This window comes from Copidosoma floridanum, unplaced genomic scaffold (assembly GCF_036245765.1).
Source record: "Copidosoma floridanum isolate Cflo_tuat_1 unplaced genomic scaffold, Cflo_Japanese_pri ptg000020l, whole genome shotgun sequence".
Lineage (NCBI taxonomy): Eukaryota > Metazoa > Arthropoda > Insecta > Hymenoptera > Encyrtidae > Copidosoma > Copidosoma floridanum.
Genome location: NW_028321897.1, coordinates 6,481,551 through 6,509,417, shown reverse-complemented (window position 1 = coordinate 6,509,417; position 27,867 = coordinate 6,481,551). Strand labels below are relative to the sequence as shown.

The 27,867-nt window shown below is 36.1% G+C and overlaps 3 protein-coding genes across 3 annotated transcripts; 1 reads left to right on the top strand and 2 right to left on the bottom strand.

Moving 5' to 3' along the window:
• Positions 1-179: 179 nt before the first annotated feature.
• Positions 180-18,565, bottom strand: Hydr2 (abhydrolase domain-containing protein 2). Its single transcript, XM_014355830.2, has 7 exons — positions 17,553-18,565; positions 2,418-2,590; positions 1,914-2,081; positions 1,644-1,830; positions 1,375-1,573; positions 1,130-1,280; positions 180-1,045 (listed from the first exon to the last, which is right to left on the bottom strand). Exons 1-7 carry the CDS (start codon positions 17,705-17,707, stop codon positions 876-878), a joined length of 1,203 nt encoding a protein of 400 aa, XP_014211316.2. The 5' UTR covers positions 17,708-18,565; the 3' UTR covers positions 180-875.
• Positions 18,566-21,003: 2,438 nt separating this feature from the next.
• On the bottom strand, positions 21,004-22,621 carry LOC106641395 (putative rRNA-processing protein EBP2 homolog). The gene is made up of 3 exons (XM_014355804.2): positions 22,383-22,621; positions 22,223-22,303; positions 21,004-22,119 (listed from the first exon to the last, which is right to left on the bottom strand). The coding sequence occupies exons 1-3, from the start codon at positions 22,425-22,427 to the stop codon at positions 21,301-21,303; spliced, it is 945 nt and encodes a 314-aa protein (XP_014211290.2). The 5' UTR covers positions 22,428-22,621; the 3' UTR covers positions 21,004-21,300.
• Positions 22,622-27,446: 4,825 nt separating this feature from the next.
• Positions 27,447-27,709, top strand: LOC106641398 (uncharacterized). The gene has a single exon (XM_014355806.2). It carries the CDS (start codon positions 27,455-27,457, stop codon positions 27,698-27,700), a length of 246 nt encoding a protein of 81 aa, XP_014211292.1. The 5' UTR covers positions 27,447-27,454; the 3' UTR covers positions 27,701-27,709.
• Positions 27,710-27,867: the final 158 nt, after the last annotated feature.

The following is a 27,867-nucleotide window of genomic DNA, read 5'->3' as shown; positions in this document are numbered from 1 at the left end:
GATGAAGTATTTAATGTTTTTTTTTTTTTTTTCTTCTATATGCTTATACATCTGAGCAACATAAATAAATACAACGATTTTCACATCGATATCATATACTTATATATAGGCTGTAATTATTTTCGGTAAAATGCCGTATGGTTATTCAATTACGGGTACTTTTCTTCCTGGGCCAGCCAAAACGTCGTTTCAGTCTATATTCTGATCAAACAGTCGCGTATCGTACCGAGACATTTTTTCTGAAAATTCGTCAACAAATAATTGACACAATTCAAATTTTGCAACGTGACACGCGCTCAATCCTGAACAAAGTGTGTTGTAACATCCTTGTTTTCTACGACATCAATTGAATATTAACCGCTTTCCATTGAAACATTGAGATAACACACAATTTACATTAAAAGACGAACGATGAAACAAAAATCATCGTCCCCCTCCTACTAGATGAACCATCACTCCAAACTCTCCCACACAAAACACGCATAAAGACACTCATTAATTCGCACAGTCTATAATAATGATAAAAATAATAGTCGTTAACAGTAATAGTAACAGTACGCAACGCAAAAAAATTGCGCGACAAAACCTCTCATGCCCAGCGTTTGAAAAGCGTGAATGGAAAAATAAAACACACGCGCACGAACGCATCGATCGCTCGCAATCACGTTCTATTTCGTGCTACAACACACGCATTCGCGAGAGGCATGATGCTTTTTTTTTTCTTTTTTTTTTTATTTCGGATCAGCTACTTTTGTGCCGGGACTCGTCTGTCAAATAAATGCCGACACGCTTGCGCCTCGGCGACGACAACGAGCAGTGACATCGTCACGGCAGGCCTCGATTCATTATCCAGGTATGTGTGCGCGAGGCGTAGCTTAAAAGGCCTTGAGAGCGCGATCGGACGCTGCGAGTGTTATAGAACCGACCAAAGAGACGAGGGTGCGATCGAGCCAGGTTATTGGGTTCGGATAGAGTAGACCGCCCTCGTAGAAGCCCAGATGACCGCCGTGGGACAATTCGACGTAGAGAGACTGCGACTTGGTGGCTGAAGCAAAAAAGACGTTTTCACTCAAACGCGCTCGGTATAGAGGGGCATAAAACTTTTGTTTGCGCAAAAAATTGAGCTTACCGGCGAATTCTTTGATGGGCGTGAGCAATGTTTCAGGAACAATGGGGTCATCGATCGCGTTGATAAATACCATGGGTGTGGCAATACTGTCAAGATAGAACTCGCAGCTGCTCCACTTGTACAGCTCGTTCACTGATCTAAAGTTGTGCACCTATTAAAGTAAACGAAATAAAAAAATTGATAAAAAATCTTCGAAAAGTGATACACGCACGACTGACATGTTCCTCGAAGAAGCACAGGCTCACCTTTCTCGTGTACGCTTCATCTAATTCGGGCAAAGTGGCTGCCGACACAATGTCCTTTTCGTTCAGATTAAACCTCTGCTTAACGTCCTCCGACAACAGTACGCTCTTGTGCCTCAATATGATGTTTTTCACGGACTCGGTCATGAAATAGAGGTAGAGACGCCTGAAGTTTGTCCAGTTCAGTAGATACTTTGTGCCTCTGGAAATTCAATAATTAAAATGAAAATATTTGCCTCTCTCAAATAAGTCAAATAAAAAAAAAAACTTACTCAATGGCATTGTAGCCTTGACAAATGGAAATGCCACCAATAATGTTGGACAGCTTGTTGGTTCCCTGTTCACCCAAGTACTTGGTTATAATGTTACCGCCAAGACTGAAGCCTACGCAGACTATTTTCGTGTTCAAGTGCTTCTCCAACAGATTCTTCAGCATCGTGTGGTAATCCTCGGTGTGACCTGTGGGTAAGAAGGAAGAAATAAATTAGACACGCGCGTCATTTAAACTGCCGTGCGAAATCAAGTATTACGTCGAAGCGCACCATAAGTGAAGATCCTGGGCGAGGTGACCTTCACACTGGACAGGGCACCCACGTGATTGAGTACGGCGCAACGGTAGCCATGGCACTGGACAAAGTGCACGAACGTCCGTATGTAGACGCATTCCGAGCTGTTGCCGATACCAGGACATATCGCTATCGTCACGTCATCTGAAAAATTTCGACCGATACAGGACGTTAATTAATAATTTTGATTGATTGGCCAATTAATTTTTGGTATAATACTTTATTGTCTAGTGCCATAAAGTACCAATCTTCATAATATGCACGTTTGAAAAGAGCAAAAAGTTATTTTATTTATTTTTTTTTTTTAAATGATCAAAACATTTTTACCCAAACATATATATGGAAGAGGACACGAACATTCGAGCACGAGAGTATAATTATTATTAGTAATTTCAGTGTTGAAAGGAAGAAAAAAAAAATTTGAGCCCCCCCTCTCCCCCTAAATGATTAGCATTGATAATTATATTAGGTAACAATCACCTTCATGGCCGTTCGTGAGCGGCTGGTAAAGATCGTAGGTGAGCGTCGTCTCGTCGGCCAATTTGATGTAAACTCGCTCGCCGATCGGCCACGGACAGCGCACTCTGCCAATTATACTGTGGACAATTGTCTGCACGTGACCGCTGAAGCCCCACAGCCTCGTTGGTTTGTATCTGAAATCAAAGAGACCGCATTTTTTTTTTATAACGTACTTATTCGCGTTGGTGAGAGTTTATTAATTGTTTTTTAAAATATGTCATAAAATTAGAGAATGAGAAATAGAGTCAATGAGCTGGGGAATTTTTTTGTTCTTCTCTTTTTTGTTTTTTGTTTTAAGGTGCAATTTTTTAAATGCTTGATCAATAACAAGCACGTAAAACTTTTTACCCACACCTATACCTCACAATATTGTATGCTTATGATAAGTATGTGATAACAATAGATACTGAGTCAAGGAAGCTCTAGTCGTTTATCGGTATATAGATATCACAGTATTGCCCACAAATGTGGATGTAATTTTAAAGATACGATGAGGTGTACACAACGCGTAGTAACAATAATATAAAGCAACTACATTGGATTTAATTAAAAGGGTATAAACACCCTCAAAGTGGAGTCCTCTCTTGTCGGAGTTTTACATTCAAGTGCACTTTTGCTGCTGTACGTTACTTGTATTCTAAGTATATTAATTTTCCGAGCCACTCTAAGCTATTGCGTCTATATCTACAGATTTCTATAAAAAGCTTTTATCGCATTAATTAATTTGATTCGATTCAATATTCGCGACCAATTCGAAGATATCAAAGTACACTTTGACGGAGCACTAAATGAAGGAATGTAGCTAGGAAAGTGGCGTCAGACTTTGGCATAATTATTTTATGGTTTTTTTAACATTAATAATAAAAAAAAATTTCCTGAACAAAGTGCATTTATTGCTAAAAAAAGTTTTCATTCATCACTATTTGTTGTACAATTTAGAAAAAAATGTTTTCTGGCAGATAAGTGCAATACATATTATTTATTTTAAGTTTATGGCAAAGTATTTAAAGTAAAGTACTTAAATACTTTTTCAAACGCCTTGGCTATTTTTTTCATAAAACATGTAATTGCCAAGAAAAAAATTTTGTTAAGCACTGCGTTGTACATAATAATTAAAAAAATTTTACTTAACATTAATGATGGACTGTACTTGAAGCAAAAAATTGTATTTTAAAGAAATTGTAAATAAATAAAAAATGCAATCTATGATACGTTTTTCCATAATACTCAACAAAATTTTTTCAACTAAAAATTTACTACAGTAGGTTTACCATCATACATTTATTTCAAAATATTTTAAGAAGTATTAAAATAATTTTAAGAATTTTATACAAGTACAGACCGCAATTTTTTCTTAAAAAAATTTTATTTCCGTTATCAGAAATATGTAAGTATTTTATTATTAAAAAAAAAAAGGTTTCTTACACACAATTGATATAAATGTACCACAAAGTAGTCTGAATTAGGTATACCAATCTCCGAGAAACCATCTTTGCATCATCTGAAATAAACATGTATTTTTTGTTTTTGATGTGTCAAAAATAATTGTTGCAAGGAATATAAGTACCTTCAACAATAGCGCAAGAACGCCACAACGAAAATCAATACGCTTCCGCAACACATCATACAAGTCCTATATAAACGCAGTTGCATACGATTTTAAAGTCCAGAGCAAAAAAAATTTCAAGTCCGTCTCCAGCGATCTTTCAAATCGGCTACTCAACAAGTTCATATGAAACTTTATTAAAAAAATTATGCCCCAACGGGGGAAAAAAATACAAACACGAGGATGAAAGTGCGCGTTACCCCTTTGCTTTATAAAATATTATGATGTACATATGCCCGTGTGTATATTATGTACGGGCGTGTCCCGCACGAAAGGTGGCCTCGCTCAAGGTCTAGGTCGGCTCGATCGATCACGCTATTCACGCTTTGCTCGCGCGCGCATACTATATATGTATACCTATACGAGCACCTACATTGTGGCCTCTCTCTTTGGAGCACAATATCCCACATCGTGCATATATTCCTACTTACTCGACTTGTCGATTGTATCGACGCGTGCACGCCGTCTGCCGATCTCGGATTCCTCTTTTTTTTTTTTCTTTTTTTTTTCAAACGTGTTTTCCGGAAAATAAGATGTGCTGGAGGAAGAATCTATTATATGCCGATGACTACAGCTTGAAAGTTTATTTCACCAATTGTGCGGGCGTTAACCGTAAGCTCATCACCCGTCTTCTATTTTCGTTCATCAGACACTTTTTCTTTCGAAAGTTATAAACTCGCAACGATACATATCACAAAAGTTTTCGTGTCAATTTGTAACAGATAATAAAACGAAAATTCTCGCAGGCATCATTGGAAAATAACGTTCGTTACAAAAAGCACGACAGTTTTTTTTTTGATTATTTATTTACGTCGATTGCTCATTTCGGCGTCCGGGAATTATACGTATGTACCTTCGTGGAATACGAGATTATTAGCTTTAACTGACCGTGTTGCCCGATTGGGATGACAATCAATCGATACACTAGAGGTATGTATTTAATGAATGAGAAAAAAATAACGAACGAGAACTGGAAATTTTTCTAAATCATGTTCTGGACATACGTTTTGTAAGTGACATTTTTCTTTGAGGGATTGTAATAAAAAAAAAAAATTAAAAAAATGACATCTCTGCTGATTAAAATTTCGTTCAAAAGGCATCGGATGACTGTGCATAATAAATTTTTTTTTCTAGGAACTAATTGAATTTTTCGTGGAATGGCTAATATACAAATCTGTGGAATAATACAGGTGTGCAGAAATCATTCGTATCTTCTCTCTAAGCGGAATATTTTTACTTTCACCATACGATTTGTCATAAAAGTCATATTTATCAGCTGCACGTTGAGGGAGTGGTTAGCAATCACGCTCGAGTGAAATTACACGCGGAGGAGGGAGAAAAAAAAATGTTTAGGATATACATCACGGACTCGGTATGTAAAAGACGAGATAAAAAATGTATGTATAGAGACGATGCTATAGGAGAAATTGGACTTGTGCATATTGAAATTAGTGAATGGTATGCCTCACGAGGAGATTGGGTGTTACTATTCTAATTTCACAAGCTGAAACGGACCTGTCAAAAACGGCATAAATTACGAGAATTCAATTTATTTTGACAAAAAATTTTTTCTGTTCAGCTTTTTTTATCATTATTTCACTATCACAGGTATGCTTTTTTTTTATTTTTTTTTTTTCAACATACAGAAGCGATGGATATTTTTTGTTCAGAAAAGTAAATGATTGACAGTTTTAAATAAAATTGACAAATAATAAAGAAACCAAGACACGCACACAAAAAAATTAGCTGACGCGTAAGAGAGGCAAGACAAGAAAGAAAATTGCAAAATGAAATCAACTCGGCAAATATTATTTGGCAGGTGTCCATTTTCCCAGCAGTGTCGATTGTACAAAAAAAAAAAAAAAAAAAAAAAAAAGGATAACAATGAAAATTGGGTGTACGGGTTTCTGTACAAGCTGTATATGGATGAGTTACACAATTTATGTTCCGGGTAGGAATGTGCTCCGAACAGCGTGCACTTTTTTTTGTTACGTCCGGATTTTTCTTTTCTCATTCTATTCTCTCTCTCTTTCCACGGGTGTGCGCGTGGTGCTGAGACATACATATTTCCGCTGCTGACGGAGCGATGGTATTGGCTCTAAATTAAATTATCATCGAGGGCAGTGACTCAAATTGACATAGTTTCTTCCCCCTACCTATATATGTGTACGCGCTTCCCTACCTTCTCGTGCAGCATTGCGATACGTATACGTTATTGTACACCACCTCGAAATAAAAATATCATTCACATTTTATCAAACAAGGTCTTTTACTAGATTTACCCCACACCCTTCCACCATTACTTGACGAAAATTCAATATCCAGTACTACGGTTTTAATTTATTTTCGTCGGTAATGTACACGTGTACTATACAAACTCGTATGACTCTGTAATTCGATCCGACAATCATTTCTCTCAACCGATTGGGCATCGTTTAAGTATCTGCTTAAAAATCTGGATGAGAGGCTTTTAAATTTCAATAGACATTCTTTTTATGCACTGCAATTATTTATTTTTAGTTGGAACTAATTTTATTCAGTTTTCACAGGTGGATAACAATACGGAGATTAAAACTTACTTTCAGTGCCTGTAGACCACAAGAGTATTTTTTTCAACTTATAGATAAAAAAAATAGGATTTTTTATACAAGTTTTCATACAAAAACATTTTAAAACACGCAACACTGATGTATTCCATGTTTAAAAAAAAAAAAAACTGTCTTTCAGCAATAATTTTAAAAATTTATTGTTTACTAGCCCAAACTATCATCAATATCGATTTAAATGCAAAAAAGACTAAAGCTGTATGTCATGTAAAACGTAAGTTAGCACTGATCCTCGTCCTTAAGTTTATTTTTAGACACTAAAGTCCGAGCAAGCAAACTTTGAATTTACCTGAAGAATGAATCACCGTACAATCAGGGATCTTTTATCAGAAACCACAACACCCTATACGTGAGTGTAGTATGATGTATGCATACAAGCAGTATCTTACCACAATGGTGTCCTCGCTGATACGACATGGTTAGATTTTCATACATCGTAATTATGACGAATAATCAATATTATAGTGTCGACTGATGAATGGAAACGTTGTGGTTAAGTATTTAGTTTTAAAATTTGCCCAAGGGATCTAAACATTCTCGTTTTTACCAAATTTTCGACATGTGTATGACTAATGATTTTTCTTGTCTATCGATGTTTTTTTTGTGCCTGCAGAAACGTTATAATATGATACTTCTTCTCCACAGGGGTTCTAAAAATAGTACACACGCCACGTGTAAGCCTTAGAACTCGTGTTTGTCACCCTCAGATTCTCCCCTAGATCGCTTTGGGAGACCCTGAACACTCAGATCTGAAACGATACATTTTTTTTTTTTCCGAAAATATGAAGGAAATTACGGACGATCAGAGTATTTGGCGTTAGTACTTAGATCTGCATTGATAGCTCAAGGAAATTTTAAGGATTTCTTTATTTGGTCTGTATATACATGAGAAAATCGGCCACTGATCGAAAGGAAAATAAAATCTATCGAGTTCTGGGCAAATAGTTGACATTTCACTCTAGTTGTGTCAGAAATCGCGTTAAAATAAATTGTATGACAGGCCTCTAGTGTATTATCCGAAAGAATCGTGTTTGTAGCATACTAATATACTTGAATATAGTAACATCAGATATAACAGAAGCTTTTTTACAAATCGATTTAATCGTTGCCGATTTAATTGAATCGTATTAATCAAATGTGTGTGAGAATTAAAAAAAAAAAAAAAAAAAAAAACATTTTTGTACTAGTTTATAGAGAAATGTATCAATATTTTTTTTCAATTCACTTTAATCCCAATTGAATTGGACAAGTAGCCTCACGATAAGTATAGGTTGCCTTCGGGGTCAATTAAATTAACAATCTTTCGAACGTATATATTATACGCATGTATGTACAGAAGTTGCCCGCAAAAGTTCATTAAAATACGTAACGAAATGCAATTTTAAATTACGAAATGCTCGTAAAGTTAATTTGAAAAACACGCACGCGAGGAGCGATAAAGTGATTTCGAGCTACTTGAACAAGAATATTGACCGATGATTGGCCCCTTCCCGCGAGAGAGGAGCTTTTATTGCATTTCCTCCGAGAGAAAGTTTTTATTTATTCACGCGTTACATTATATGCGACCACTGCAAAGCCATTTGGAAATAATGGAGTTGAGCCGACTCGTGTGGGAGATATACGAGCGACGTAACGCTGAAAATCTCCGTTTGCGGTGCAAATGCAATTGCAAATTTAGACGTTCCGTCTGCACTATACACGTGTGGATGTACTTACGGTTCTTTTGAAAATTCGGGTTGACGGGGATTTCACTTGACCCTGATTTTCGAGAGACGATGATGTTGCGGTTCGTCACATTTTCATAAATCTCCGTACAGAAGCGAGAAAAGATAGAGCGGTATTACAATAAGGTGTTTTCGATTTCGTCGGAGATTGTCCTACATGTTGTGTAGAGAGGAAGGCGCTCTTGCGTTTCCACCGAGATGAAATTACACATTGGTTCTGGAGTGAAAGTGCGATGAAAAACCTCCACAGGCCGGTCTACTCGTCTGATGATTTGAAATTTTACAGCCTCCGTGAAATTCCGATGTATAGAACGCAAGTAGCGCGGGTCTCGTGATTTACTTTTTGCACGCGGGTAAAATTTGTATTTTATTTTCAAGTTTATAGGTAAAAATTATCAAATCACAATTCATTGGAAATGGTAAAATCGAGTGCACATGGGAAGAGAAAAAAAATGTAAATTAACGTGTAAGGAGTCGAATTTCGCGTTGGCTGCAAAATTGATCGAGACGCTCCGCATGTGCAGCGTAAGTTGGAAAGCTCCTTTCTTTTGCTTCGGACGTTCAAAGGAGAAGTGCAGAGTCATAATCGATTGTACACACACTCCGGGTATCGTGAACATTAGTTAGAGGAGACGGACGAGGTCAACGTGGAAGGTAACATAAAGTGTGCTCTTGAATGCATGCAAACTATAGAATTTCGTTCGTCACGGAGATTTCGATCTCGAAGAAAAAATAGAAATCGTAGCCTATGTGACGACAGTACTCTAATCGAAACGAACTCTCAAGTTTCATTTTGGACTGAAAAAAAGTAAATCGATTTTTTTTTTTTTTTTTTTTTTTTTTTTCTGTAAAACAATAACTTTTTCAGCATCTTCAAAACCTTTCCGATGAAACTTGTGAGAAAATTTAAGTGGTACTTCTCCTTTGTACGAAAAATCGCTTCTTAGGTTTCCAGTCATAACAATTCGTTATCGTATGTTTTGACAAAAATCATGATTATTCATATACTCGAGCATTCGAATGTTTATAAATTCCCTCACGACCAGATGAGTGATTCTACGAACTTGGATGATATGATTCGTTAAATGCTCGTATTAATCTAACATTGATGGAGTTTTCTAGTCAATACAGCACGACACTGCATTAACTGTTGGAAAAACCTGGGACACCCAACCACACTTGCGACTATACTTGAATAAAAAATGTTCTATGAAAACTGGTAACAAGAAGACGGAGCCTGATTTATCGAATATCTCTTCACGTGAAAAATACACAGGAAAGAGCTAAATTTCAAGTTCCGGAGGAAAAATTTCAGCTTACACGTGTAAAATAGTCAAATAAGACTGTATACCTTTTCAAATTAATTTTCCCCACCGCGGATGTTTTTTTTTTTTCCTTGAACGAATGATTGCTGCACCCTCGGTAAGAAAACCAGAGCAAACACAAGACGTTCCTTGGAGCCGTGCTTGCTCTCTAATGTAATTTTTTCTCCGGCAAGCGACTTTTTACCCTATAGAGGATGATTTGTGCCCTAGAGCGGACAATAACTATTTGGCCATTCAAGCTCAAACTTTGCACCCTAAGTAGGAAAAATGACGTTCTCACCACTCATGCACCAACGTATGACAATCACACCCTTTGGGGGCCCAAGTGACGAAAACCACTTTTAGCCTTCTCTCGAAACTTCGGAATCACGCCACAACATGTAAGCATAGAAAAGCTGGTGGCGCTGACAGTCACGGGCCTTCTCTCGTCGTGTTTGAAACTCGCCACTTTATGAAGATCAACCCAGGACAGTGGCGCTAGCGCTATGGGGCCGATCCCAACACGTCGGTATTATACAGTGAAAGCCAACTTAGCTTCGAGGACTTCGGTGATGATGATGCTATGGTGAGTATTAAGGCGCAAGTTTGTAAGGTAAGTAGTTTCCTCGTTCATTATGAACGCGTGTAAATTTCCAGCGCAGACACAAACGTAATTGGGTGTGGAAATTTGTGTGGAGTAGGTATATATATATATGCACGTATTTGCGACTTTGGTCATCGTTTCGCATAAGATAACTACTGTAACATAAGTTGGCGGAAATAATACGGACGGAGCCTACGTATAACATGTTCTCCCTTTCTTTCGAGAAAATGAGGAAAGTCCAACTGACCGTGTGTGTATATTATCATCCACAATGTGTATCCACAATAGGTGTATACGCATGTACAAGAGCGGAAACGACAAAGAAATTGAGCGACAGTGGCAATCAATTCCACTTTTTTTTTCTTTTTTTTTTTTTTTTTTTTTGTTGCAATTGCTCGTATCGTCGCTGCGATTATTTCATTGATGTGGCGTAATAATGATGACAGTATCCGTGCAGTGGTTGTTTTTTTTCAGGCTCATCAGATTTATAACACTTTAGGTGTATCGAATCGAGTGAGTTTCATAAATACAAAATTAATGATATTATACTCGTATGTATTAACAGTGTGTGTTACGTGAATCACTTAAATACTAATTTTAGTAGGGTAACATGACCACACAGTTTTGTAGAATATTTCTTCCATATATTTGATTCCAAGTCATGGGTATACCTAGCTATATATATATTTCGGTACTTTAGCCGATAAAACGAAGGCCTTACGATCAATTATTATCAACGGCAAATGTTGGTCTCCTGTACGACCTGAATACACCGTGATACCAACTAAGTCGAAGGTGTACTGTGTATAGTATACTCATGTTAAGAACGACAGAATGAATAATTTTTTTTTTTTAATAATTTTGTTTTGACTCCGTCCTCTGTGTATTGTTTACGTAATAAACTGTTTTTTTTTTTTTTATCTCCAAGTTTCATGTACATGTTTGAAGCATATATTACAGAGCACAATATTAATTGTTGTTTGTAAATAATACGTTGTTTGCATCATGTTAATTATCAAAGGTATGGAAGTTACAAACATAATTAAAAAATGTATTTCATTATATCTACAATCGTTCAACTCCCAAATTTTGTACCAATATTTCTTGACAAATGAAAAATTTCATCCCTTCCATTTATTGAAGTTTACATTTTCTGCACACTGCATAAGTATTCATATAACATTAATATTTCTAAAAGCCAGGTAATATTATTAATATTAAATTGTTTAACTACGTGAATGAAACACTGCCACTTGAATTATCGTTAGATTAATACCTATATAAATATCGTAAAAAGTGTTTTGTACTGTTATCTTGGTGGTCGCATGGATAATCTAAATACTTGGAAAACAAACTGACGAGCTTGAACGTTACATATACAGCTATGCAGCTCGAAAATTCTCATTTCATATTTCAAGTTTTCACATTTAGTGAAAAATACATAAAAGTTTTTAAAAATAATATCGTTCGTTAGTAACTTAAAAACGGCTCAACTGATATTTAAAATTTTCTAGAATGATGTAAAGCTCTTTTATGATCTACAACACGCACACACACATAAATAATTGATAAGAAAAAAAAAAAAATTTACGGTAAAAACAAAATGTTATTCTTGAGCTTGCATCAGGAAGCAAAAACAGACATTTTGTTCCTCAACATCGTATATTTAAGATTGTATTTAAAGTCGAAGTAATTAAATGATAAGAACATGTACTACACAAACGTCGACCAATCAATATTGTTTGGTTATTGTTGATGTCTCGGCTCTGCGTGTTTTTCTCTACAGCTATTTTTACATTATCCAAAAGAAATAACATACAGACTTATTATGCGATCATTTAACTTGATGTCCATGTTTTAAAATTTAAGTTGTTCTGAAAACCGCTAACTGAATGGCGACATCATCAAAAATGTTCGAGCATCGTATTGTTATATTTACTGAAAGACTCCCGTGTAGTGGCGTGGGGGTATACCTTAGATTTCGTTATGCCAGATAGTCACCCCAACTCGTATTTTTCTCACCTAATGACAAAGCTTCCCTTTTGAAAAATGAAAAACGTTCCCGCACATTCGGAACACGTGCACCAATCCTCGGCTCGTCTATCGAACACTTGGATTCACGGTTCGTGGACGTAGTTACAAACTATAAATAGGCATGAAAGAGGAGAAGAGTGCATCTCGCTCAAATAAGTCGGCACGTTCGTACGCACGTGGTCACATAGTGAAAAAAAAAAAAAAAACGCCGGGATGGGCATACCGAAACTATACATACAAGCGAGTTAATAAAGTTAGGGGCTTAAGGAAAATTTTCTAGCTTCAGTCGTTATTTGTACGTGGCCAACAGAAAGTTCTTCTTTGTCCTGTGATGTTTGTTTTTTCCCCGACATGTATAGTGTATGGGCGCGTGGGTGAGTTTAGTCGTTTGGCTTTGTGGATGAATAATGCACGAGGTTGAATTTTTTTAGCCAAGCATTTTTTTATATTTCGTCTCCTGGAAAAATAATAATTAACCATTTTTTCGAACCGGCATTTTTAACAAGTGATTATTCGAGTGAAAGAGAAAAAATAGCTCGTTTTTATCAAAGTATGGTGCTCTTACTAGGCCCTTCAAATAATTTAACACCAAAATGAATTAATTAGTACACCGCAGGCATGTATTTTATACAAGAATTACACATCCCTTCAAGTACGATTTTTTTCTCTCAAAGTACAATAGACCGAGGTCCCGAAATCGTTGCTCAAATGACTCACACATTTCTACGCATGCTAACGTAATTAGTGATTACTCATACGTGGGCGTACAAAAATCAATTTAATTCGACTACAAAGAACTAAGGAAGAAAAGAAATGACGACAGTACGTAATTAGGGCGTGTCTTTTAATGTAAACGGATATGTATGGCCACATGCGTCCATAAGATTTCTTCGAATAGAAACATTAATTTAACCAAAGCACGTGCCTTGTATCGAATGATGTATTAGCTTAAGATATCAAAATTCAACGGGGAGGAGATAATACATTGTTTATGTAGAGACTTCGCGGTAAGTATGTAAAATAGTTGTATATGTATGCGATGTTAGATAAAATGCAACTGATTAGGATTTTATTACATGATTTGTGTTGAAAATTTAAAAACTTGCATTTTTTTTATTTCTTAATTTTAACTCAGCACAAATCACAAGAAAATAGTCGAGCAATTTCTGTGAGTGTGCAGTCATGGATATTTGCAAAAATATGACTCCAATGGGTCTAAAGTTTTTTACAAGAAAAATCGAAAATGTACACGTGGCTTTTGGTTACTGAAACCTACTCACACATTCATTTTAAAAATGAAGAATGTTTTTTAAAATGAAATTTGTTAAAGATAAATTGTTAAAAACATACCAGAGTACTTATACGCAGAAAAACAAATAAAATGTATAAAAGTATCGCTATTATCTACATTAACAATCGATGAGTCACTACACATTTATTTTGCTCTTCCCGCTGAGGTTATCGGAATCGTATCAAATATTTTTCAGTTGATTATTAAAGTACTTAATATAACAAAACGAAAAACATCTACAAAATATCGTGTTTTAACAAAAGTGAGTATATCGCAGTACAAAGGTCTAAACCGCGTGATTGGAAGTAAGTAAAAGTGTATATTTGTATCAGCATCTGAAGTGAAAAAAGTAACGATTATCTGTTAAAAGAGGGACTACTTTTATGTACAGCTGTCAGAGTTCACGGCAAGAAATTATCTCCGTGTATCGCCAACTCGTACAAGCACAATTTCAATCAGTAGTATCTCTCTTTTACACATTCGCGTGCGAAATGTACTATTTTAAGGTTCAATTTGAAAATCAATCGTTTCAACGCGCTCATTTCAATTGCAAAAAAAATATGTAAAATTGTCAATCGTCGATACGAATTGCGTACTTAACGAACTCGATGCGAGCAAATTTCTTGGCTTCTTTTTTTTATGCATTTGTGAGGTGAATAGCAACGGTAAGTAGTCATCGCTTGTTATAATGATGTGCAAAGAATGGAGGCAAATTGCCCCGAGCCACGTGGGTAAGTCAACGACACTTGGCTCCAATGTAGCAAAAAAGAGAGCCCGCCACGGGCGGGTCATGAATAATTTTGTAAAACTTACGGACCGACCGTTTTGAGGAAAATGTGTTACTCACACGCGTCATGGCCTAGTTGTCTGTACAAAACATGCCTATACACTATGTCCACCTATCCGTGGCAAATTAAAATTTTTTAAAACCGGTCGGAAGCAGCGGGAGAGGTGACATCATTCGAAGAGCGAGCAAAAAATAAGGAGGTTCTTGTACGCATTACAAAAAAAATAGCGTTACTTATTTGTTTGTCTTCTCTAAAAACGTATACCTACATCTTTTTTTTTTTTTGTTTTTTTTTTTTTTTTTTAAATATTCCGATTCTTCTATAATTATTATATGTTGCCAATTCTGATAATTGTAGGTTAATTTTATGTTGTGTCTCAAAGCTTGGCAGTTTGGTATCTCAACCACAGAAATTGCGATAAAGCTGTCGTTGGTACCGCTGCAGTATCAACTACAAATACATTTCTTACTCTAAGAACAAAAAGTAGACAGCAGAAATTTTTTACCAAAAAATCCCGTCTCGATCTCTGTTATTATTAAAACTAAGTAAAAAACCGAAGAGAAGAAAGATAAAGAGGGACTCTGGTAAAGAATTTTTTTTTTTTTTTCAATGTTTGTCTGGAGCAGAGGGCGTTAAAAACTTTCCAGACTCGAAAGTTATGCAACTTATCGCTCTTTTCTGACGAGCTTTCAGCGTCAATCAGGTACATGGTATTTTTCATACACGTGAATTTTATGTACACACACATAGGTCATAGACGAAAAAAAAAAAAAGAGAGGAGGGCGGAGGGAAAAGGCAGTAAATGTATGTTCCCTCTATATCTTTTTTTGGCTCTCTTTTTTCGAAAAAAACAAAACAGGGAGAAGAAGATAAAAAAACAAGCTATGACGGACCATTTACGTGCTCAAGTGCCGCCACCCGCGAATTTTCCAGCAGCGCCCATAACACTCTGTGGTAAGTACCTTAGAGTGCACTGCTACCCTCACTGTACATGTGCATGCAAGCGCGCATCGATCGCTCAACTCGCTCCGCCATCGTGCACAACACAATCTTCAAGGTTGCCCGATTTCAAACAGAGATAAGTACCGGGTGTACAGTCGACGAATTCTTTCGTTTTTCTTCTTACATTTGATGAAGAAAAAAAGCTTACACTTGTCTTACTGCATATTCTATATAGTATTGACTCTCGTCTATCGCGAAGTCATCGGTAATGTAATTGCGATAAGATGTACTCACGCGCCGATAATTACCTATATAGCGCACACAAGTGTGTGTACCACCTGACGATTAAATTTCGGTTGAATCATGCATTCGTGAGAGATTGTGTTTTATACTTTTATTATTTTTATTCTTTGTAAAGGTCTATGATGCATCAACTTTCGCAAATTTTTATGTAACGCCAGTCGTATATTATGCTAATATGCATCGATTATGCGGACGTGACGTGCTGTGCAGAGCTGAATTTTATTGTCCATCGTTCGGGTGTAATTTTTGCTCGAAAGTGTACTTGTAAGGTACATAACGATTCAACCAACCGGTACTGGCGAGGCTCTGAGGTGTGGGTAAGTACAATGAGTTTTATTGGTTTAGAAAGTAAGGAGTTTGGCTACTCGACTTTCCGAGATGAATCAACAAACTAGTGCCATTTTTGAGATGAACAAATAGACTTTTTCGTGGGTAGTAAAAGGAATTTTTGTTACACCTGCTCGTTACACAAAGAACGGCAAAAAATTCTCGAGCCAAACTTTACGAGTACGTGGGGGCGCGTATTATACATACGAAAAATGAAACATTGTTTTCGTTGTCTCTCTACTTAATAAACTTAGAAATCGATTTGAGGCAGCTTGTTAACTTTGTGTCATAAAAAAACAACCAAAGTCGATTGCCATACGAATTGAGAACGGAAAATCATTGAGTGTCGTTGAATTATTGATCAAGTATCTCTTTCTCGAGTTGATTGACACGCGCTCTCTCGACACTCATTAATATTACAATGCGTGTGCGACAAGAACCACATAACTCATCGATCGTCGCGATACCAGAGAGTTTTATTTTAACAAATAATCTTCCCAGCACATTTTGCCAGAACAATCGGACTTGTTTGCCACGCACACTGTGTTGGATCATTAATTATTCAAACAAATCGTCGCTTCTCTATTGAAACAGTTCCGATCGAACTTTCGTTGCCTGTTTATCTGTTTATCAGAGTCTGAGAATTTTGTTGTTGATCGTTTTTATGTATATACCTATAACTTCCTGTGCTTGCAGAATTAACTAAAAGATAAATATACGTTTTAAATGGGTACAGAAGTGACTAAAAACGTTTTTACATACGATTAAAAGCCATGAGTTAAAACTGTTTCACCGGGTATACCCACAACAATTCGTTGCATCGACATTCGTGATAACTTTTTTAATTTTTTTTTTTTTTTTACATTTAAAAATCATCAATTATATTTTTCATGATTTAATCAACAAATATGTTGTATTTTGTTATATTCTCTAATGAGTAGGATGTATAAAAATAAAAAAAATTAAAAAAAGAAAGGAACCAAACAATCGTTCATAAACGTCGTACCAAAATCTAAGGCCTCGATACGGAAAGATTAAAATTTTCAGCATTGAAAACAGAAATCACGAAACTTTCTTGGAAAACGAAGAGAGATAATAATATCCCTTACGCAAATATTGATTCGGTGTATCAGCAGTACCCGGCAAGTTTTACTCACTGAAATTACCTGTAACCTGTAATCCTACAGCTCCAAACTTTTTTCTTCTTCAATCGTTAAAATAACATGAAGCAACGCTTCTGCAAATGATACACCAACAGCAGCGTTTGTGTAACGATAGCCTCAAATTTTTGCCAGCGTATTGGAAAAAAAATTTGTAGACACGCAAGATATATTAGAGAGAAAAGGCGTGTACTCGCTTATAAGACATGTCAAATATATATCTAGCTTCCTTAAAAAATGACACCTTGAATTCATCCGACCAAAGACCCTAAATTTGCAAGTAGATGGGTAAAAATAACAGAAAATCTTGCGATGTATGGTATATAAAGCACCTGTACAAAAAATAAATAAAAAAAAAAAAGGGAGCAGCAAACATGTGGGTACTTATTACAGGCAAGTATACTCACGGTTCAGATATGACGGGCGTGATTTTGAGGATGGCAGAGAGAAATGCCTCATCTTTGCAGATGAGAGTCGGCTTTTGAGGCGCGCTATTGACGTTCAGGATCCGGAAGAGGATGCAGAGGATGACTGCGAACAGTGCCAGCAGTGCCGTCGACATTGTGCTCGCAAATCCTCCCGCTTCGTGTTACTTGTATTAATTTATTATATTTTTCCTCTGACGTTGTTCACAACGGCAGCACAACTAAGGCTTCGTATTGTAGGGGAAAAAAAACTACTTATACGTAGAGTGCAAAGTATTGTTTCGCCTCTCCCCTCACATCAGTACTTTTGGGATTTCCCTTTGATTCGACTGATACCTCTCTGCTTGTCAGTGATCACTGTCTTTGCACGCTGACCCTCCATAAATAACATCAGATTTACAAATAAAACAACAGCAGACACTTTCTTGGGGTGTTGTCGAGGTGTGTGTGGAACCTTTTAAACTTTCTTTTACTTCGCCCTCACAAACAATGTCACAAAGGGCGCGGAAGGACTCGATCTGGAGTTTTGTCTCGCTGGACTTTCCTCTGCAATGTGCGCGCGCTGTCGACTCCTTTCTGCTCTCCGACTCCGAAATTTAATATTTGATGAATGAAAAATCGACGACGAGAGAGATAAGCCCGAAACGCATGTTATACTCTCAGTAAGGATATTACTGTTACTTTTGCGAGCAATAAAAATAGAAAAAGTAAGTATGAGATTTCCATGCAAACAGAGCAAATTAAGACCGCCAGTACAGCAGACGCACGATTGAGGTTAGGGGCCGCTCTCTTTAATACGCGCACTGGCTTTTCTTTAATGTTGTTGTTTAAAACGTACCTAACGTCAAATGGAAAAACGTTTTATTTATTAAAAAAATTAATTCAACGAAGGTGCTAGTTTTGACTTATTCCATTTACTCCATAACGCACGCGAGACGTATGTGTGTCTATATCAAAAAATAAATTAGCAGAACGACTTGCTCGCACACGGACGCTCGTCGCTCGACTGAAATTAGAACTTTCCGAAGGAGCCTCCCATTACTAACATACGTTTAATGCATATAGGTATACATGCGTGGTATGCGGATGACGTCGCTTATTCGTCGCTGTCGGCTCGTCGGCTGTCGCTTGTGAGCTGGTATACATATATGTTACGATGACGAATCACGTCATTTTTATACCTATATCTATATGCATTCGATCACAAGAAAATATAATATATAGGGCCTAAATAAATGAATTACTTAGTTTAATACTTTCTTGTCAATAACATATACTTAACTTGTCACAGATGTACACCAACATTATATTATAATTCGATTGTCGTATGACAGTAAAAGTTTAGGTAACACCCAATAATAGGTACAGGATGTATCATATACAGATGGATAGTAATTAAAACTGTAGTTTTTTATGAGGAGTACAAAATGGCACCACAGCATTTTGTGAAAACTTTATAATCAACATTTTTTGCTTAAAATAGCCTATGGACCTAAATTTATTCAAATCATTAAATTATTGGACACACTGATAAAAAGGTATGTAGATACTTATTGAAACGTCCACTAGTGACAAACGATACAAAATCGTTATCTCCTTTTGTGCGTTTGCATAAAAATCCGACGAAATAAAGGAAAAAGAAAAAATGTAAAACGAAGCAATAAATTCGCACTATACATATACATGTAATGCTAACATATATAAGTATGACAGGCAAAATTCTATCGTCTTGTTCAATACACTAAGTAGCTCAATAATACATTCATTTTCTCGTATTTAAGCCATGAAATAATTATGTGTATCTCTAATCACTGATAACTTTCTTGACGTGCCTTACGTGAAATATTAGCAAAAATTTTACACTGCACAGGATGGAATTAAGCTCAGCATTATCTATTAAGTTACAAGTATAATATTAGGCCAATGGATGATGAAATGGCACACTTATTGGGCCGCTCTTTTTTATAATTAAGAGTGAACTCGTGCGTATACTTATTTCTCAGCTTAGAAATTTATAGCCATAGCGGTGAAAACGCAAAGGGTTTAATACATAATAAAAAGAATCTAATTTTTTTCTTTTTTTCATGCAATATTTGAATAGTCAACTTCTTTTGTTTAGTAGGTCATATTATTGTTCTACAGATTTTATTATTAAAAGAGAAACCTTACACTCGTAATACACAAATCGATATGAGTTTTAGTAACGTTTTTATAAGCCGAACTACGGACAGCAAAAAAATAACGTGTAAATCTTGCAAGTGGAGCTAAGCGCTTTAAATTATTAAACCATTCTACAAATTATTCATCTTCTCTGAGTCAACATTCAACATACAGTGGGACTATATACAATCATAGTCTGACTTGTACAAAATGTAAATTCGTATAACTCGTACAACTATAGTTACGAGTGAAAGAACTTTTTGGATGGAAAAAAAAGTTACGAGATCGAGTTCGTAAGTGTCTGTTGTATACTTTGGGATGCTTTTGAAAGCAAATAATTCGTAGTGGGTGAAATATAAATGTCATTTGTACAGAACAAAAAGCAATCAGCCGAGATTCAAGTAGCCTTAAAAAATATTTGTATTACATTTTCTCTATTTACGTAAATTTAAAGATCGAACGAATGCGATACAAATATTTTTATTAAATGTCGAGATTTGTATTTCATACAATTATGTAAGTATCATTTATTTTTGAAAATGAATTTATTGATGTGTTTGAAAGAAATAACTTTCTGTTGAACCAGCAATTGCCTTGCACTTGGATTATTTAATTATGCATAAAATTATTTAAAAAATTTACTTATAAAGTGAATGTACTTACTTAATTTTCTAAGGTGTAATTTTTTTAGATTTTGATTTTATGTGTAACAGAAGAACGCGATCGATACTGTCGTTGATTATTTTATACTTTGTAGGTCAGTCAATTCTCCAGTATAGTTTGCAAGACGCATTAGCTACTATTCCGCGAGAAAGCGTAATTTATCGATTCAACAAACCTACTGCGACGCTGGCTGCCTAAACTGTTTTCGATCTCGCGAGTCAATTTGTGTAAATTTAAGGAAAAAAACTGTTTTAAAACAAAAGTAACTGGTAATTGTGCCATAGGTTTTCAGATATTCATACAGATTCTTTGTTTTTAGGCAATTACTAACTTTGACTTTCACTTACTTTTGAGTCAAGCTATTCTCAAACAAAAGTTCAATTCACAATTCGGAAATTTGCTTTAAATAAAAGAAAAAATTCGGGTGTTTATAATAGATTTTCGTGTGACTAAAAGTAAGATGTTAATATTTACTTGCTTCATAAATATTTTATGTTTAAATTTTTCACAAATTTGAGTGTAAACAAATCACTTGCATGATTACTCTTTAAATAGAAATGTTCTTCTGTCCAGGAAAAATAATAAAAAACATATTTAGGAATAACAATTTATTAATGAAAACATTATTCACATCATTCATCAGTGCATTCTCACAATTCACATCATCCTAATTTGCCTATGTGCATCCAACATTAGTGCCACCAAGTGGCGGTCTGGTCATCAAAATCTTACATTTTCATCATATTGTCTCGTAATCACCAACAAAAACAATAAATTTAATCAACTAAGAACTACTATTTTCTTGTGTCATCCTGCACAATTGGCTGTGCTTATCACCACTTAACGGATGATCAAATTGCCACTGGGTGGAGATAATGCTGGTACACATAGGTGAATATTTTCAAATTCACTTTCTCTTAGCTTTCATTAGTACTCGCCGACTTTTTCCAGGTCGCGATTTTCCCTTGTTTCCTTGCCTACTACTATTGCCCATCTTTCCTCCTTTACCTGGTAGTTTTGGCCTCTTGTATTCAGAAACATCAGCTGAACTAGTTCTGGTGTTCTTTTTCATACCACGCTTCTTTCCTCCAAAACCAAACTTGGCGTCTTTCCTTTGTCTCCTCTCCACTCCTTTCTTGTTCAAATATTTCCCATCCTTAGCCTTGGGAACTGGTTTTTTCTTATCATCCAAGAAATCAAGATCAGGCCTTACACCTTTACGATACTTTTTCACTTCTTCCAAAAGTTTCCTCTTTTCAGCATGTTTCTTCAGAGTAGCTTCAACCTGCATCTGCTTGGAAATCTTGCGCTGCTGTCTCAACTGCCTGACTTTTTCCGACCTCTGAGCTTCGGCCTTTTTCTTTACCAAATGCTGTTTAATCTTCTGCATGTGTGAATCAGTCTTGGCCATTTCTGCAAAGTAGTCGTCAGGTCGCTTTGTCAGAATTTTCATTGCTTTCAATCTGGCAAGTCCTTCAACGACTGCACTCTGCGCTTGCCTGTGAAACATTGTTTCCCTTTTGAAGTCGTTTAAGACTGGATCGTCTATAGGATTGTATTGTGGCAGTTTTTTGTTTCCCTTTAGTTGCTTTGCACGACGATCTTCTTGATGCTTCATTTGAAGAGCCAGTTCTGGAGCCAAGGGTGCTGGGGGGTTGATGAGCATTAATTTCTCGATCCATGGTAGTTCCGAACGAATTTCCTTCAACTTTTCATTCAAGCCACGCTGAAAAATAAAACACCGAGACATTGCATTGCAACAGTTGGTCCAGATAACAACCGTTACACCAACAGTATAAGTAATTACTTAAATGGAAAATATTTCTTACCACATTGTTCTTAAACTTTTTTTGCTCGACAACAACATTTAAACCCGGCTTCAGTAGACCTTTTGCGTGCGCCTCCCGCAACTGAAAATAACACACGTGACAATTCAAGGTTAGAATACACCATAATTTTAATGTGATATTTTTGCATCTAAAGCCTTACTTCCTCATCAGATGTGTTGTATTCTGAATCAGATTCACTTGACATCTTCGAGGAAATTATACACTTTTTTAAAAGAATCACACTGACAACGCATACACACACCGCAACAGCTTTCTCCCAAACAAATGCAAAGCTAAATCAATAGATTCGTTCACCTTACAATCCAGGGACGGTCGGGGACAGTGGGTGTATTCCGCAAATGCTGCCAGCAGTTAAGTTACGTAGGTCGTGGTAACGCCGCATGGTCGGGCAGCGCTAGCGTCAACCTGTACTAACTGTCGGTGGGTTCCGCATGTCAACAAACTTTGATATTTTTTACTGTTTTCGCTCCCATGCCATCTGATATTTCGGAGTTTGTTGACATGCGGAACCCACCGACAGTTAGTACAGGTTGACGCTAGCGCTACCCGACCATGCGGCGTTACCACGACCTACGTAACTTAACTGCTGGCAGCATTTGCGGAATACACCCATAGTCCGCAGGCTAAGTATACGTCCTTAACCGCCTTTTTCACTAACGTTTAGAATAATGATTGAGACAATCAATGATTGTATCATGAGTTTTTGTATAAAGTTCAATCTATACAAATAAGTTGGTAAATATAGGCACACATGATTAATATTTAAACATTTTAAGCTGTATAAATATATAACATAGATTCCAAATATGCATTATTACCGCTGGAATATGCTAACAAAACCAAATATCCGTCTTTCTCACCCAGCAAAATAATAGGTATCTGTATAATCCTGTATCAATTTATTGCACACATGCGAAATGTTCAATGACAGTAAACAATGACATAATTTCAAACTTTACTTTTAACTCTTCATTTCACACGTAATTTTACAATGCAATTGATAAATTATTATTCATACAAAAGTATTAATATTCTTATAGGAGGTCGATTTTCAGGCAAAAGATTATTTGTAAACTTGCCGTAAACAGCACAGCCAATGTCAACTTTTTATTTTCTATCTACACAACTAGTTGCGGCTGGTTTTAGCGTTTCAGATTTCTAAACTAAAAAGTGGCCCTAAAATTCTGAAGGAAAGCTTTAGATATTTTAGGCCCTAGAGCCATGTTGTCAATTATAAACCAGCCGCAACTTATTTGACAGATACAAAATAAAAATTCAACATTTTCTGTGCTGTTTGCGGCAAGTTTACAATTTATCTATTACTCGAAAGTATAAATATATAGGAGGTCAATATTCGTATAAAACATACACTGCAAACTTGCCGCAAGTAGCACAAACATCGTTAATTATTTATTTTGTATCTATTTCAAGAGTTGCGGCTGGTTTATACGTGACTAAATGGCTCTAGGGCTAAGCTGCCTAAAGCTCTCCTTCAGAATTTCAGAAGCAATTTTTGGCCAAAAAAATCACTACCGCTAGATGGCGCTGATCCTAATGATTATAACTACTTATAGTAGAGCCATTTGATCAATTATAAACCAGCCGCAACTAATTTCGTAGATACAAAATAAATAGTTAAAGATAATTGTGCTACTTGCGGCAAGTTTGCAGTGTATGTTTTATGCGAATATCAACCTCATATATATTTATACTTTTGGGTAATAGATGAATTGTAAACTTGACGCAAACAGTGCAAACAACGTTAACTTTTTATTTTATATTTATGAAATTAGTTGCGGCTGGTTTATAAGTAATTAAATGGCTCTAGGGCTAAGCTGCCTAAAGCTCTCTTTCAGAATTTCAGAAGCAATTTTTGGCCAAAAAAATCACTACCGCTAGATGGCGCTGATCCAAATGATTATTACTATACTTATACTAGAGCCATTTAATTATTTATAAACCAGCCGCAACTAATTTGATAAATACAAAATAAAAAGTAAACATTGTTTGTGCTGTTTGCGGCAAGTTTACAATGTATTTTTACACGAATATTGACTTCCTATATATTTATACTTTTGGGTAATAGATAAATTGTAAACTTGCCGCCAATAGTGCAAACAACGTTCACTTTTTATTTTGTATTTATCAAATTAGTTGCGGCTGGTTTATAAATAATTAAATAGCTCTAGTATAAGTATAGTAATAATCATTTGGATCAGCGCCATCTAGCGGTAGTGATTTTTTTGGCCAAAAATTGCTTCTGAAATTCTGATGGAAAGCTTTAGGCAGCTTAGCCCTGGAGCCGTTTAATCACTTATAAACCAGCCGCAATTTTTGAAATAGATACAAAATAAATAATTAACGATGTTTGAGCTACTTGCGGCAAGTTTGCAGTGTATGTTTTACACCAATATCGACCTCTCTTATATTTACACTTTCGGGTAATAGATAAATTGTAAACTTGCCGCAAATAGCTCAAACATCGTTAATTATTTATTTTGTATCTATTTCAAAAGTTGCGGCTGGTTTATAAGTAATTAAACGGCTCCAGGGCTAAGCTGCCTAAAGCTTTCCATCAGAATTTCAGAAGCAATTTTTGGCCAAAAAAATCACTACCGCTAGATGGCGCTGATCCAAATGATTATTACTATACTTATACTAGAGCTATTTAATTATTTATAAACCAGCCGCAACTAATTTGATAAATACAAAATAAAAAGTGAACGTTGTTTGCACTATTGGCGGCAAGTTTACAATTTATCTATTACCCAAAAGTATAAATATATAGGAAGTCAATATTCGTGTAAAAATACATTGTAAACTTGCCGCAAACAGCACAAACAATGTTTACTTTTTATTTTGTATTTATCAAATTAGTTGCGGCTGGTTTATAAATAATTAAATGGCTCTAGTATAAGTATAGTAATAATCATTTGGATCAGCGCCATCTAGCGGTAGTGATTTTTTTGGCCAAAAATTGCTTCTGAAATTCTGAAAGAGAGCTTTAGGCAGCTTAGCCCTAGAGCCATTTAATTACTTATAAACCAGCCGCAACTAATTTCATAAATATAAAATAAAAAGTTAACGTTGTTTGCACTGTTTGCGTCAAGTTTACAATTCATCTATTACCCAAAAGTATAAATATATATGAGGTTGATATTCGCATAAAACATACACTGCAAACTTGCCGCAAGTAGCACAATTATCTTTAACTATTTATTTTGTATCTACGAAATTAGTTGCGGCTGGTTTATAATTGATCAAATGGCTCTACTATAAGTAGTTATAATCATTAGGATCAGCGCCATCTAGCGGTCGTGATTTTTTTGGCCAAAAATTGCTTCTGAAATTCTGAAGGAGAGCTTTAGGCAGCTTAGCCCTAGAGCCATTTAGTCACGTATAAACCAGCCGCAACTCTTGAAATAGATACAAAATAAATAATTAACGATGTTTGTGCTACTTGCGGCAAGTTTGCAGTGTATGTTTTATACGAATATTGACCTCCTATATATTTATACTTTCGAGTAATAGATAAATTGTAAACTTGCCGCAAACAGCACAGAAAATGTTGAATTTTTATTTTGTATCTGTCAAATAAGTTGCGGCTGGTTTATAATTGACAACATGGCTCTAGGGCCTAAAATATCTAAAGCTTTCCTTCAGAATTTTAGGGCCACTTTTTAGTTTAGAAATCTGAAACGCTAAAACCAGCCGCAACTAGTTGTGTAGATAGAAAATAAAAAGTTGACATTGGCTGTGCTGTTTACGGCAAGTTTACAAATAATCTTTTGCCTGAAAATCGACCTCCTATAAGAATATTAATACTTTTGTATGAATAATAATTTATCAATTGCATTGTAAAATTACGTGTGAAATGAAGAGTTAAAAGTAAAGTTTGAAATTATGTCATTGTTTACTGTCATTGAACATTTCGCATGTGTGCAATAAATTGATACAGGATTATACAGATACCTATTATTTTGCTGGGTGAGAAAGACGGATATTTGGTTTTGTTAGCATATTCCAGCGGTAATAATGCATATTTGGAATCTATGTTATATATTTATACAGCTTAAAATGTTTAAATATTAATCATGTGTGCCTATATTTACCAACTTATTTGTATAGATTGAACTTTATACAAAAACTCATGATACAATCATTGATTGTCTCAATCATTATTCTAAACGTTAGTGAAAAAGGCGGTTAAGGACGTATACTTAGCCTGCGGACTATGGGTGTATTCCGCAAATGCTGCCAGCAGTTAAGTTACGTAGGTCGTGGTAACGCCGCATGGTCGGGTAGCGCTAGCGTCAACCTGTACTAACTGTCGGTGGGTTCCGCATGTCAACAAACTCCGAAATATCAGATGGCATGGGAGCGAAAACAGTAAAAAATATCAAAGTTTGTTGACATGCGGAACCCACCGACAGTTAGTACAGGTTGACGCTAGCGCTGCCCGACCATGCGGCGTTACCACGACCTACGTAACTTAACTGCTGGCAGCATTTGCGGAATACACCCAGTGTGGGCGAGTCGGAGACGAAAGTGAACAAGTGCTCTTCTCCGATCGTCCGCGATCGTCCCTGATCGTACGCGATGCGCAGTTGTACACGTTAGGTTAGGTTAATGCTGTATGTAAACAATAGTTTGTAAAAATAAAGAAGTGCAAATACAAACAAGTTTGTTTACTTTTTGCAATAACCTAACCTAACGTGTACAACTGCGCATCGCGTACGGTCAGGGACGATCGCGGACGATCGGAGAAGAGCACTTGTTCACTTTCGTCTCCGACCCGCCCACACTGTCCCCGACCGTCCCTGGATTGTAAGGTGAACGAATCTAATGGGTGTAAGCCATAGACATAACAAGTATAGACTGCTCGTTCTTATGTACGGCACTGAAGTGCGAGAGAGACAGATACCCACGTTCGATGTTGTGTCTCCTTCTACTTGTGCTTCAGCGCCGTACATAAGAACGAGCAATCTATACTTGTTATGTCTATGCTTTCAAACACATTTATGATATAAATAACAAACGACACTAGCGCGTTAGTTTGGTTTTAGTAACTAAATAATTTTGGCGCGAACTTTTGGAACATTTTCAAACAATATTTTAGTTTATGCTGTTTAAAAAAAAATTAAAAGGTTGTCCTCGAGATTATTTTGTTAGTTACAATGATTTTGTATGATAACAGAATAATTACACGAGATGCCGGACAAGGGAAAGAAAAAAGCTGGGACGAAAAAGAACGGAAAAAACGGCAACGGCAAAGCCGCGAAAAAGTCTCGTAGCTCGAGACGCAGTGCCAACAAAAGTGGATTTCCAATGGACGTCTTTAGCGAGGAAGCAATGGAGAACGCCTACTATACGTGCCACAACATCATGGACGTCTTGTACTGTCGAGGCTTTCCCTGGCCTGATGCACAGAAAAAAAAGAAAAAGGGCAGAAAGTAATAAAATAATAAAATGGTGATTTTCAGGAAAATTATGGATATAATCACTATAAAAAATTGCTCCTTCTGTCTGTTGTGGTTTTGTTTGTAAACATTATGTGGATTTTGCAACAAATTAAAAGTCTTTATCTCAAAAACGTTTGTCTTGACTAAAATAATAAACAATAG